Genomic DNA, 13,011 nt, shown 5'->3' with positions numbered 1-13,011 from the left:
TTGAGGCTCATAGAACCAAAGTGAAAATTAAATCAAAGAGGGCCGAACTGGCGACGGATTCGCGCCTCAAGCAGGGGCTGAAATGTGACAGAATTTGAGCTAAAACAGGGGGCAGATCCAAGGACTGAACTGTGCCAAAACGGGGCAGATTTTAGTGTAAAACAGGGGCTGAAATGTGACAGAATTTGTGTTAAAACAGGGACAGATTTTAATCCAAAGCAGGGACAGATTTGTGTGCATAGACTGTGCCAAAAGGGGACAGATTTGTGCTTAAAACGGGAATAGATTTGTGTGTAGAACTTGGAATGTGTAATACAAACAATGAAGAAGAGAATTAAACTCATATAATGCACAGTGTGAACTGTTAAGAGAAAAATTGCATTGAAACATTTAATAATGCAAACAGCTAAAAGGAAAACTAAACTACACAAATGGTAGTGCAACGATTAAAAGAAAGACTGAATTTCTACAACTTGTAATGTAAACACCTATTCATACATACATGCATTTGCAGGTTCACACACACCTACACATGCTCATACACAAAGACACACATACATACTCCATGCCATTGCCTTGCTTTTATGATTCCAATAATACGAGGGCCGTTATGCCTCTACAACAAAATGAGAGCTGCTATGTCTACGCAACACTATGAGGGTTGCCATTGGCAATACTATATTATATGCAAAAAGAGGGTTGACATACCAAGAGAGTGAGGGCTTTCAAAGTAAGGGCACGAAGGCTGCCATTATCAAGTGAAAAGGGCTGTCATTTGCTTTTCAAAGAAAAAAAAAAAAAAAACTAACTGGAAGCATGCATTTATTCAAACACCAACAGCAATCTCCATGATCATCAACACTTTTATTTTTATCAAAACATGCTCTGCTCTTACGATTGAACCATATTAGCTTAATTCCTTATTCTTAACTATCTACAAATGCTGTCATCATTCAAAAGCCAACCAATTTTCATTTCATTAGAACCAGCCTGGGTTATACAGATAACGGCACAATTGAAATCCCCAACATCACATACACCATAGAGGGAAGTTACCTCTTAGACACATGAAACCTTCTTTCCAACCCAAAACATAAAGGGTAAGCAATGAGATATAAGCAACACACAAATGATACACAAGAGAAATAATGAAGGCAAATGTGAGAGCCAAAACAAAAAGGGTCTGTTCACTGAGGCCCAGAATTAACAACATAATTGAACTTGAAATTCACAAAGTGACATGCCAAAATCAAAGTACATGTGCTAGTAAAAAGGGAAAGGAAGTGTAAAAAATTCAAATCTAAAGTCTGCGCAAGGTCCAAGGAGCTAGAAGATTATGGTAAAAAAAAAATGGAGGCGAGATAGCATAGCATACCTGATTTTAATGTATAACCCTTATTTAGCTCACCCGAACAGAGGTTCAAAGCTTCAATCTGTCAATCGGAGATGATAAACTCTTCCTCCTCTTAAACCTCTGCTCTCACTTTGCATAAACCCTCTCTCTGCAAATTTTCTTTTAGATCCGAAAATGAAAGACCCTTTCCTCCTTTTGGTGTTGTAAAAAAAAATAGAAATAAGGTTTTAGCAGCTAGAGATGATTATTGGGTATCTTGGGAAGTGATTTGCAGGAGAAAAATACGGCCGGGTTCCGGAAAACCTTGCAGGAATAAATGGAGTTTGGGGGTTTGATGGAGGTGGTGGCCGATGGTGGTTGCAAATTGCAGAGAGGGGGTTCGGTTGGATTCCGGCGAAATTGCCGGAATCTGTGGAGATGGGAAATGGAAGATGGAGATGGGAGAGGGTTTGGAGGGTGGAAGAAGGCTGGAGTGGAGGGGATTTGATGGAGAAGATGATGGTGGTGCAGGATTCCGGTGGGTTTCCGGGAGAAGAAGATAATGGAAATGTGTTTGAGGGTGAGGAGAATGGTGAGAGTCGCCGGAGACGGGGATGGTGGTAATCGGATTTCCGATTGGGGGTGGAGTCTCGAACGGTCGGAGAAGAGGATGGGTTTGGATTAGGGGTTTGCAGAGGAGGAGGATGGTGTGGTGGTGGAGGTGGGTTTCCGCCGGAGAAAATGGTGATTGGGGAAGAAGAAGAGGTGGCCGGCCGATGGAAAAGTGGAGAAGAAGGTGGAGATGGCCGGAGTTGCAGAAATGGGTAGGGGTTTTGAGGGTAGAAAAATGGTTTTCTCCTCCTTCTCCTTCCTCTCTCTCTCTGTATTTCGAACGAGAGAAAAAGAAAAGAGAAAATTCCTCTCTAACCCTAATTCGTGAGGTACTATATAGGGTAAAGATAAATTCAACCCCTTTTCCCCCTGGACAACCCCCCTCTATGGATATTTATGACTACCTTTTACTCGACAGGGGGCCCAGGAAAAGAATGGTCTAGAAAAAAAAAAGATATATTCTGCCCCCTTCCTCTCCTTTGGACAGCCCCTATCAATGCATTCTGTATATTTCTTAACTTACAGGGGGGGGCCTCGGGCAATGGCGGAGGGGGAAAATTTTATGGAAAATATCTCCCTCCCCTTGATCCTAGCCCTTCAAATCAGCTTTTGTTTAAGGGCTGGGATCAAAGGAAGCCTAATCTACATAGGATTCCCCTCTGGCTAATCCTAGTCCTAAAGTTCTCACTAACCTAGCTTAGGCCTTAATGGTGACTTGGAGGGGAAGAAAAGCATCTTTGCAAATTACGAAATTGCCCTGCTTCAGGATAAAACACCCCCTAATTATGCTACACACTAATCCGCATACCCCTGCTTCTGCCTGGACAACCCCTTATAGAAAATTTGAACTGGTTTCCTAAATTCCTGCACACCCCCGCTCCTGGCTGAATCGCCACCCTTATTCCTACACTACACTACTCTACAAACATCGTCCGTTTGCTAGGCAAACCGCGACGGATTCGGACGAAAATTTACGGGGACCTAAATGAGACCTTAACCTATTCTAGGAACAAATTTGGGACATTAAAACACTAATTTAACAGGGTTTCTACCCTAACGACTCTGCTAGGGTTCGGTCAAAATGGGGTGTCTACAGATGCCCCTCTTTGGCAGAGCGTGTGTAACGCGCGAATGCCAAAGCTGAACAGACAACACATTTTGGCTGACCCGAAAGCAAAGCAAATTTTTGGGTTTTCGGGTTCTAAAGAAAGGTAAGACTACGAAAATAACACTACGAGACTCAAAGACTGCAAGCAAAAGGGAGATAACCTCTCACCGACCCTTAACTCGGTAATCACGATATCTCAATGAGATAGCCTCTCTCTGATACTCACGACTCAACTATCTAAATCAAAATGCAAAGACTCTATTAAAGCAGACACAAACACTCTTTTAAAACGAAGCTTTTAAGAAAACGAACCCAATGAACTTACCTCAAAGAAAGCGAACCATTATCGATGTAGACGTAAATCAATCCTTCAAAGAATATCAAACCAAATTACTCAAAGAGTATGTAATACTCATGGAGTCTCAAATCAAACACTCAGAGAGTCTGTAACACTCAGAGAGCTTCAAACACACACAGAAATATTTATACTCAAAGAGCCTCAATTACCCGAAGAGTCTGTAACACTCAAAGGGTCTCAACTACTCAAAGAGTCTCAAACATTCAAAAAAAAACATTTATACTCAAAGAGCCTCAACTACCCGAAGAGTCTGTAACACTCGAAGGGTCTCAACTACTCAAAGAGTCTCAAATCAACACAAAAGCATTTATACTCAAAGAGTCTCAACTACCCGAAGAGTCTGTAACACTCAAAGGGCCTCAACTACTCAAAGAGTCTCAAATCACAAAAGGAATTGCTAAATTATCTCGCAAGACCCCAGATTTACACGCCTGTGATGTAACACGGTTCCATATAAATCCAGGCTTGTATGCCCATCATGCAACATGGATCCATACAAACCTCCACGCAGATACGCCCGACTCCTAACCTGCTAGGCAGGGACACACTGCGGACTCTTAAAGAGTCCCAGATGCCAATGCTCAAAGAGTCACTCTTATTTTTATTTTTATTTTTAGAGATTGAAGCTTTACCAAAACAACACTAACCAAATACTCGACAGTAAGAATTAAACAAGTACGCTAATCACTCAAAAGGCTCTTTTTTTTTTTTTTTTTTTTTTTTTTTGAGGATAAGATTTTTTTTTTTATCTTTTATTTTTTTTGAAAATCTTATTCTAAAAGAAAACAACTCGACGGGAGAGCTTGAACGAAAAGAGCATGCTCAAACTTCTCTAGTCTCTATTTGAGGAGAATGCCCATTTCAAATATCAAGGCATTTGACATCTTTTATGATGTGAGTCATAAAAGATGCCCCTAGTATGATTACTTCCATAACAAAATTCATTTGGAGAGCAACACAAGAAAACAGGCCAAAGGCTTTCATTAATGTACACTTGGGGTTACAAACTTTTCTGATGAACACCTGGGCTTATAAAGCTCCTCAAAAGCACAAGAACATGGTTCTGCTCAAAATCTTGCTTCATTACTGCCATCTGCTAACGCTGGAACTGGGCTAAAAGCCTATCAACCCCTGAATTCCGCTCTACTATACACTTGCTCACAGGAGCCATAAATTCTCTGCTTCTCTGAGAGCTCTGCTTTCCCTCCTGTCTCTTTTTTTTTGCCACCCCGGCTTGGGGAGGAATTTTAACTAAACAGGACTCCGAAGAATTGACCTCGACTCGACAAAGGAAAGACTTTGACGAACAACGAACGAGGACATTGACGGACACCTGACTCAAATACCCAAATACCAAGATAGACTGAAATCTGCTTCTTAGTCTGATAAGATTTTTTTTTTTTTTTTTTTTTTTTTTAAATGGTAAAAGTCAACCACTCTTGGAATCTTTTGAATACCGCGCTTAAAGGTGCTTCAACCCCCCTTTTGGTATTTTCGTCATGGCTATTGTCCCTTTAGATTGCTCGGTTTCAACCTCTCTAACTCAAAGAGTATCAGAAGAAGTCTTGATGGCGCTTACTTAGAGTTTGAGAAGGCCAAAGAAGCGAAAAGTTAAGCCGGCTTTTAAAGCTCTGCCATCTCCTCATGAAGTCACTGCCATGACCAAATCGCCTTTTCAGGTTTTCGATTCGGCGGACCGCATGCCTTAATTTTTGCCTGGACTGTCTGCCCTTGCAGATTTTCCATCCAGCAGGCTCAGCACCCTGATTTTTGCCTAAGCCGCCCTTTCGGATTTTCAGCTTAGCGGGTGAATGACCCTAACTTTTGCCTAGACCGCCCTTGTGGGTTTTCAGTCTAGCGGGTCTAAGACTCCATCATTTTTCTTTCTTTCTGTTTCTCTACAAACCTGGGCCTGAGTACACCAGAAGGACTTTCGGGTGGGCTTAGGTTCAAACCGGTTAGACTTTGGTATGTTTGCATGTATCTGGACCGAATCTGGATCCTCCAGACTGCCTGCGTATCCCCAAAGAAATTGGGAATCAGGTCACGCGTAGTTCGGGTTTAAAATCTTTTATGACGAAAGTCATAAAAGATGCCCCTGGTTTAAGTTTAACAAAGAAATTTTGATTTTGCTTTCGGCTCACAGGTTCTTTTAGCGGAAAGGGGTTTCTTGTCTAGGCCCCAAAGGGTTTGCAAATAGTTTAGAACATTTGGGTATTGGCTTGAAGCTCAAATCGTCCAAGGATGGCCTCCTGGTGTACTTAAGCATAATATTTTTTTAATTGATCCAGGTTTGTAGGCTCATTTAATTTTTCTCCATTCTCATTGAGGAGTCTTACGGCTTTTCCAGGCAGGACTTCATCAACAATGTAAGGACCAGACCAGTTCGGCCTGAACTTTCCTCTTGGGTCAAATACCGGTGCCCTGTAGGACTTCAATACAAGATCTCCAGGCTTCAAATGCCGGACACGAACCTTCTTATTGAAAGCTCTCTCAATCCGTCTCTGATATCCCTGGACATGATACAAGGCTCTCAGCCTCTTCTCATCTATCATCTGCAGCTCTTCGTGCCTGGCCTTTGCCCATTCTGACTCTGGCAGGGTGGCCTCCATCATCACTCTCAAAGAGGGAATTCTTAACTCAACAGGGAGAACAGCTTCCATTCCGTACACCAGAGAATACGGAGTTACACCTGTTGAAGACCAGATCGATGTCCTATACGCCCATAAGGCATGAGGGAGTTTGTTCGACCAGTCCTTATATGTCTCAGTCATCTTACTGATAATGACTTTGATGTTCTTATTTGCTGCTTCAACGGCTCCATTCGTCTGCGGCCTGTAAGGGGACGACTTGTGATGCCTTATCTTGAACTCTTCACACAGGTGTAACACCTCTTTCTTGAAATGTGATCCATTATCTGAAATCAACTCGTGAGGTACTCCGTATCTGCAAATTATATTGGTACGGATGAACTTCGCAACTGTGTTCGAAGTGATGGAAGCATAAGATGCAGCCTCTATCCACTTTGTGAAATAATCAATAGCCACCAGAATGTACTCATGTCCGCTCGAGGATCTCGGATAAATCTTCCCAATGATGTCTATTCCCCATACTGAAAACGGCCACGGCGAAGTCAGGGAGTGCAACTCTGAAGGAGGAACATGAATAAGATTCGCATAGACTTGACACTTATGGCATTTCTTTACAAATGCGAAGCAGTCTGCTTCCATCGTAGGCCAATAGAATCCAAGTCTAAGGATCTTTCTAGATAGCATCTTCCCGTTCATATGAGGTCCACAAACACCCTCATGAGTCTGCTCAATAAGCTCTGCAGCTTTATCTTCATCAACACAAAGGAGTTGTATGCCATCAAATGACCTTCTATACAGCTCTTCACCGCAAATGATGAAATTAGCAGCTAACTTCTGAAGAGTTTTCCTTTCTTTGCTTGAAGCTTCTGGAGGATGACCCTTGCCTGAAATGAGGTTTCTGATATCTGTGTACCAAGGTTTCCCATCTGGACATCTAGCTGAAATCTCTATAGCATTTACGTGCGCAGGAGCCCATTGCAGTCTGATGGCCAGCGGTTGAACTTCCATTGTAGCAGAGATATCTAACATCGAGGCCAAAGTAGCCAAAGCATCAGCAAAATGATTTCTGGTCCTTGACAAGTGAGTAAATGTGACGCTCTTGAATTTCTGGACTAGAGATTCCAAATACATATTATAAGGGATCAATCTATCTTCTCGAGTTTTCCATTGCCCATTAATCTGGTAAATGATCAGGATGGAATCCCCGAACACATCAATATCTTGAATCTGCAAAGCTAAAGCTGCTTCAAGTCCGGCAATACAGGCTTCATACTCTGCCATATTATTGGTGCACTCAAACTGCAACTTAATCGAGATAGGAATGTATTCTTTCTTCGGAGAGACCAAGACTGCACCCACTCCTTGACCACGGCTGTTTACGGCTCCATCAAAGTACATTAACCACTTGGTGCTGAGAACCTCTTCTTCTTCGATATCCATAATTTCTTCATCAGGGAATTCGGCTTTTAGAACAGTATTCTCCTCAACTGGAGCATCAGCCAATTGTTCAGCTATAACCCGCCCCTTAACTGATTTCTGAGTGACATAAGTGATGTCGAACTCAGACAACAACAATAACCACCTTGCAGTCCTTCCTGTAAGGGCAGGTTTCTCAAACAAGTACTTTAGAGGGTCCATTCGCGAAAGCAGGAGAACCTTGTTTGAAAGCAAATAATGTCTAAGCCTCTGGGTTGCCCAAACTAATGCGAGACAAGTCTTCTCCAAAACAGTGTATTTTAATTCATACTCTAGCATCTTCTTACTGATGTAGTAAATGGGCCTTTCTTTCTTAGACTCAAAATCCTGCTGAGCAAGCATGCAACCCATCGCTGTATCTGTGATAGACAAGTATAACAACAACGGCTGACCTGGAATGACAGGTGATAGAACAGGAGGTAAAGATAAGCACCGCTTAACTTTTTCAAAGGCCTCCTGACATTCTTCATTCCATTTCTTCGAGGAATTCTTCTTCAGAAGCTTGAAGATGGGTTCACACGTCATCGTCAGATGTGCTATGAACCGTCTCAGATACTGAACTTTGCCAAGGAAACCTCTGATCTGCCTTTCTGTCTTCGGCGGCTGCATTTCTTGAATCGCCTTAATCTTTTGTGGGTCCACTTCGATCCCCCTTTCACTAACCATAAACCCCAAGAGTTTCCCTGACGTAACGCCAAATACACATTTACTCGGGTTCAGACGGAGCTGATACTTCCTGATTCGCTCAAAGAACTTTCTCAGTGCAACAGTGTGCTCAGGCCGAGTCTTCCCCTTTACGATCATGTCATCAACGTAAACCTCAACCTCTTTGTGAATCATATCATGAAGAAGAGTTGTAGCGGCTCTCTGATACGTAGCACCAGCATTTTTCAAACCGAACGGCATCACCCTGTAGCAATACGTACCCCACTGAGTAATGAATGCTGTCTTCAACATGTCTTCGGGTGCCATTTTAATCTGATTGTATCCTGAGAACCCATCCATAAAGGATAAAAGAGCATGCCCGGCAGTGTTATCTACCAGGAGATCAATGCTAGGAAGAGGAAAGTCATCTTTAGGACTTGCTTTGTTTAAATCTCTAAAATCAACACACATTCTGACTTTCCCGTCCTTTTTGGGCACCGGTACTATGTTCGCGAGCCATTCAGGATATTCCACCACCTGGATGAATTTTACTTCTAACAATTTCTTCACTTCTTCATAGACTTTCAACTCCCATTCTGTTTTGAGTTTTCGGAGTTTTTGCTTCTTTGGTTTAGCACCAAGGATTAAGGGTAATCTGTGCTGGACGATTTCCTCACTTAATCCTGGCATATCATCGTAAGACCAAGCAAAAACTTCTTTGAATTCTTTAAGCAGAGTGATCAATTCCTCGCGTTCTTCAGGAGATAAAGTTTTGCCAATCTTTATTTCCTGAATTGAGGTTTCATCACCAATGTTCACAGTTTCAATTTCCTCGTCAAGTGGTTTTGCTCGGCGACTCTCCTCCTGTTGGATCATATGTCTGATTTCAGGGGGAGTTTCGTCGGCATCCTCATCAGAGGGGGAGTCTTGATTGTTATTATTAAGATTATCAGATTTTAGAGCAGATTCAGTAGACGAAATAGAGACAGGAATGTACTCAAAAGAAGAATCCTTTATTTCATTGAAATTTGAATCAAATACATCAACAGATGAATTACCCTCATCGGGGTTTACAATGAACTTTGGACTCGTTTTTACAGACTCGATGGATATGTTGACACCTGCGTCAACTGACTCGGAACTATATGAGGAAACAGCATCAGCTGCTTTATTGGGAACAATCTTCAACTCAATGTTGCCAGAAGAAGAAAAACCACCACTGACCTTGGGAGAATAGTCCTCTATGGTACCTGCATCAAAAGACTTGTTAGAAGAAATAGACTCTGAATCAAACTCGGAGATTGACACGTACTTACGGACGACTGACTCTTCTGAAGGGATTTGATTGTACTGGAAAATAACCTGGGGTAGGACTTGAGAAGTCCAGTTGGTGAGAGGTTCCTCAGCCGGGGTGATAAGACGAGTTGGGTCTAGTATCAGCGGGCTCTTGCCAATCACGGCCACAGTCTGTGACCCTTCTTGGAAAAGCGAATTCAGAAGGCTCGGCTCTATGTGCTCTGCCCAATCAGTCTCAGACTCTGCCTCTATAATCTGCATACCCACTGGCTCATCTTCTAGCTCAAGATCGAAGAAAATCTCAAACCCCGGAAGCATCTGCCCTGTGTTCTCATCCAACCAAAACTCAGCAAAGCCACAAAAAGGAAAGGCTGCGCCTTCTTTTCGGAATCGACCGTTCATTTTCAAATCAATAGGCGCCATTGGTAGTCCCAACCCACGGCGACGATTTTCTGCCCATTTCAGCATTAACTGCTTCATCTCTCTGATTTCTTTCTCTGTAGGCTTGTACCCCAGCCCGAACAAACCATTGAACGCTTTGAAAACCGGAAAATCAGTCAAACCCTGATGGTACTTGCCTAATCCAGCGCCTGGGATATACCCTTGCCGGCGAATCATCCTGATGACATTTGAATTTGTGCTGGTCAGGAAACAAATTTCCTCATTCAAAGCCTCTTTGAAGGTGATCGTAGTCACCTCTAGTGAAAACCCTGTCAAACTGATATCTTCGGATCTTTCCTCAGTTAAGTCCGGAGTGATCTGCCCTATCTCAAGATCGGGATCCCCCTTTACCGTTATCACTCTGTTCCCGCGAATGAACTTCAGTTTTTGGTGGAGAGTAGACGGAACAACCCCGACCTTGTGCATCCACGGACGGCCAAGCAACAGTAAGAATGAAGCCTTAATATCTAAGACTTGAAATTCTATCTCAAAGGCCTCTCCGCCAATCTGTATCTCAGTGACCAAAGTCCCGATTACATCCCGGCGAGTGCCATCATATGCTAGAATACCCTGCTCGGATGGAATAAAATTCTCAGGACTGAATCCCAGGGTTGCTGCGGTGCTTAACGGGCAAACATTCAGCGCAGAGCCGTTGTCAACCAACACCTCTGGCACCTTTTTCTTGTTACAGGTGACTGTGATTTTAAGAGGCTTAGTATGGTCTCGGCCCTCAGGAGGTAAATCGTCATCAGCGAATGACAATGTTTTCGCTGCTCTGGCCATGGCTACGAGACTGACAAGCTCATCGGGCGAGGTATTAACAGAAACTTGCGCTGCATTAAGCTCTTGAAGGACTAGCTTTCTGTGCTTTGATGAGGCCATGAGTAAACCCCATACCGAGATATTAGCCTGAGTCTTCTTCAGCTGCTTTAACAAGCTCTCATCTTCTTCGTCTGCGCTCACTTTATTCTGCCTCTGATTTTCTGAGTTTCTTGCAACCTCTGCCGGATTTTCTACGCTCAACTGAGGAGGTTTGAATACACGCCCACCTCTGGTCATGTGACGCATCTCGTCACATTGATCCTCTAGTAACAGCAGTTCGTCTTCCTCCGTTCTGAAAACATAAGGGGCATTACTGACATCCTCTTCAAAGTCCTCCATCCTTAGAACATAGGTGGCTTCCTTCGTTTCTTCCAGACCAACATTCCGAAGCGCATACGACTGGGCTGAAGATGACTCAGCGAGCTCAGCGTCATTGAACGACAGCACATAAGGCTCTTTTCCTTTGAATTCCCCGAGCTCTTCATCGTCAAACCTCAAAACATATGTTTTGTCAGATGTAATAGCGCAAATGAGAGCAGAGGGATCAAGGATGGGCTCATCTACAAAGATAGCGTTTGCAGTGGGAGGAGCAACAGCTCGGTGGTTGGGGAGAGGGTTCTGAGTGATATTCGGCCTTTCAACTGCAAGCTCATCTTTATCGATCATGTTCTGAATCGCGTGCTTCAAGGCCAAACAGTTCTCAGTCATGTGCCCTGGGCCCCTGTGATATTCACAATATTGATCCCTTCTCCAGTTTACAGGCAGCGGGTTAGGTACAGGTTTGACATCTGGAAGTCTGATCTTCTTGTCTCTGATTAACTTCTTAAGTATCATGGGCAGTGGAAACGGTAATGGGTCAAACTGTCTGAACTGCCTCCTTATCGCCGGTCCGGCAACTTCCGTAACAGGCTTGGCCACTGGTCTGGTATAACTGACTGCTTGTACTTCCTTTGGTTGGATCATAGGCCTCTTCCCTTCTCGGACATCAGATAGCGTCTTGGCTCTGAGGCCCTTAGCAATAGCATCCTCGATCTGGGTGCCAGTCTTAATCAAGTGCTCGAAATTCTGAAAGTGCTGCGGTGCCATGAAGTGAAAGTACTGCGGAGACAAGCTCTTGAGGACCAACTTTATTTGGTCTTCCTCTGTCATTCTCTGGCCCAGTTGAGCAGACTTGCGCCTCCAGCGCCTGATGAATGATGTGAATGTCTCCTGAGGATTCTGCTTCAACAGTTTCAAGTCTCTTTTTGTAACCTCAATCCCTTCTTCCATAGAGAACTGTTCAACAAACCGGTTAGAGATTTCCTCCAATGTCCTAATCTCTTCGGGTTTCAACCTCAAAAACCATCTTTTGGCCACCCCTATAAGAGACATGGGAAACAAATGGGCCATCTGCTCTCGACTTAGACCATGCTGCTGGGAAAGAGTGATGAACCATCTGACGTGGTTTCTCGGACACCCAGTTCCATCATATTTGTCATAGTCTGGTGCCTTGAACTTAGGCGGGAATACGGCATTAGGGGACATCAGAAATTCAGAAATATCGAATCCCTTGGACGCTTGAACCTTCATGCTCTCAATGTCGCGAGCCATCTTCTCATACTTATCGAACAACTCATTTTCCTTGTTAACCGGAGGGACATAATATTCTCCAACATATTGCTCATCTTCTAGATCGATCTCTACGGGAGAGATGGCTGGTCTGGTGAGGTTAGGAGATATGGCTGGAGGAGGCTGAATGGCGGGATCTTTAGAAGTAGAGACCTTTTCAGTACCCTGGTTCTTTAGATGAGTCACCTCATCTTTCAACCCTGCTATATCTCGACACATATTTCTCAGCATTTCCTGTATAGTTATCATGGGGTCCACTAGATCATTAGCCATTTGGTTGACTTCAAAAGAACCTGACGACTCTGGTGAAGATGGTAAAGGTGCTGTTGGTGACACAGTGGGATCGAAGTGACGAACAAGTCTAGACACTGAGGTAGGTCTAGACCAGGTAGGTTTAGCTTGGGTGTCCTTTTTCGGAGCGATGGTTGCTATCTTTTAGAATCCTGATTGGAAGTTAACAAACTAGATTAAATGGTTGACAAATGAAATCAGGTAGCTTCCACAAGTAGAGAGAAAAGAAAAGAAACACATTTTGCATTGATTATATCAAGACAGGTTATAACGACAGCAAAATTGATGAATCTTTGAATCGCCAATTGTTTATAACATGTATTAAGTAAAACTCTTTCCTTCATATTTTCATCTATAATGAGACCAGGATTACAATATTTGACTCTGATTATATTCAAGTAAAACAGATAAAGACAATAAAGGAAATGAT

At 43.2% G+C, this 13,011-nt stretch overlaps 1 protein-coding gene across 1 annotated transcript; it reads right to left on the bottom strand.

Annotated features, from left to right (window-relative positions):
- Window positions 1-3,286: 3,286 nt before the first annotated feature.
- On the bottom strand, window positions 3,287-12,521 carry LOC143878941 (uncharacterized). The gene is made up of 6 exons (XM_077381156.1): window positions 11,317-12,521; window positions 10,824-11,175; window positions 9,440-10,718; window positions 9,245-9,373; window positions 3,379-3,421; window positions 3,287-3,290 (listed from the first exon to the last, which is right to left on the bottom strand). Exons 1-6 carry the CDS (start codon window positions 12,519-12,521, stop codon window positions 3,287-3,289), a joined length of 3,012 nt encoding a protein of 1,003 aa, XP_077237271.1.
- Between the last annotated feature and the right edge of the window lie 490 nt (window positions 12,522-13,011).

This window comes from Tasmannia lanceolata, unplaced genomic scaffold (assembly GCF_043159265.1).
Source record: "Tasmannia lanceolata isolate RefF3 unplaced genomic scaffold, GAP_Taslan_0.1 ptg000006l, whole genome shotgun sequence".
Taxonomy (NCBI): Eukaryota; Viridiplantae; Streptophyta; class Magnoliopsida; order Canellales; family Winteraceae; genus Tasmannia; species Tasmannia lanceolata.
Note: the sequence above shows the minus strand (reverse complement) of the source record. Positions and strands in the feature narration are given on the sequence as shown.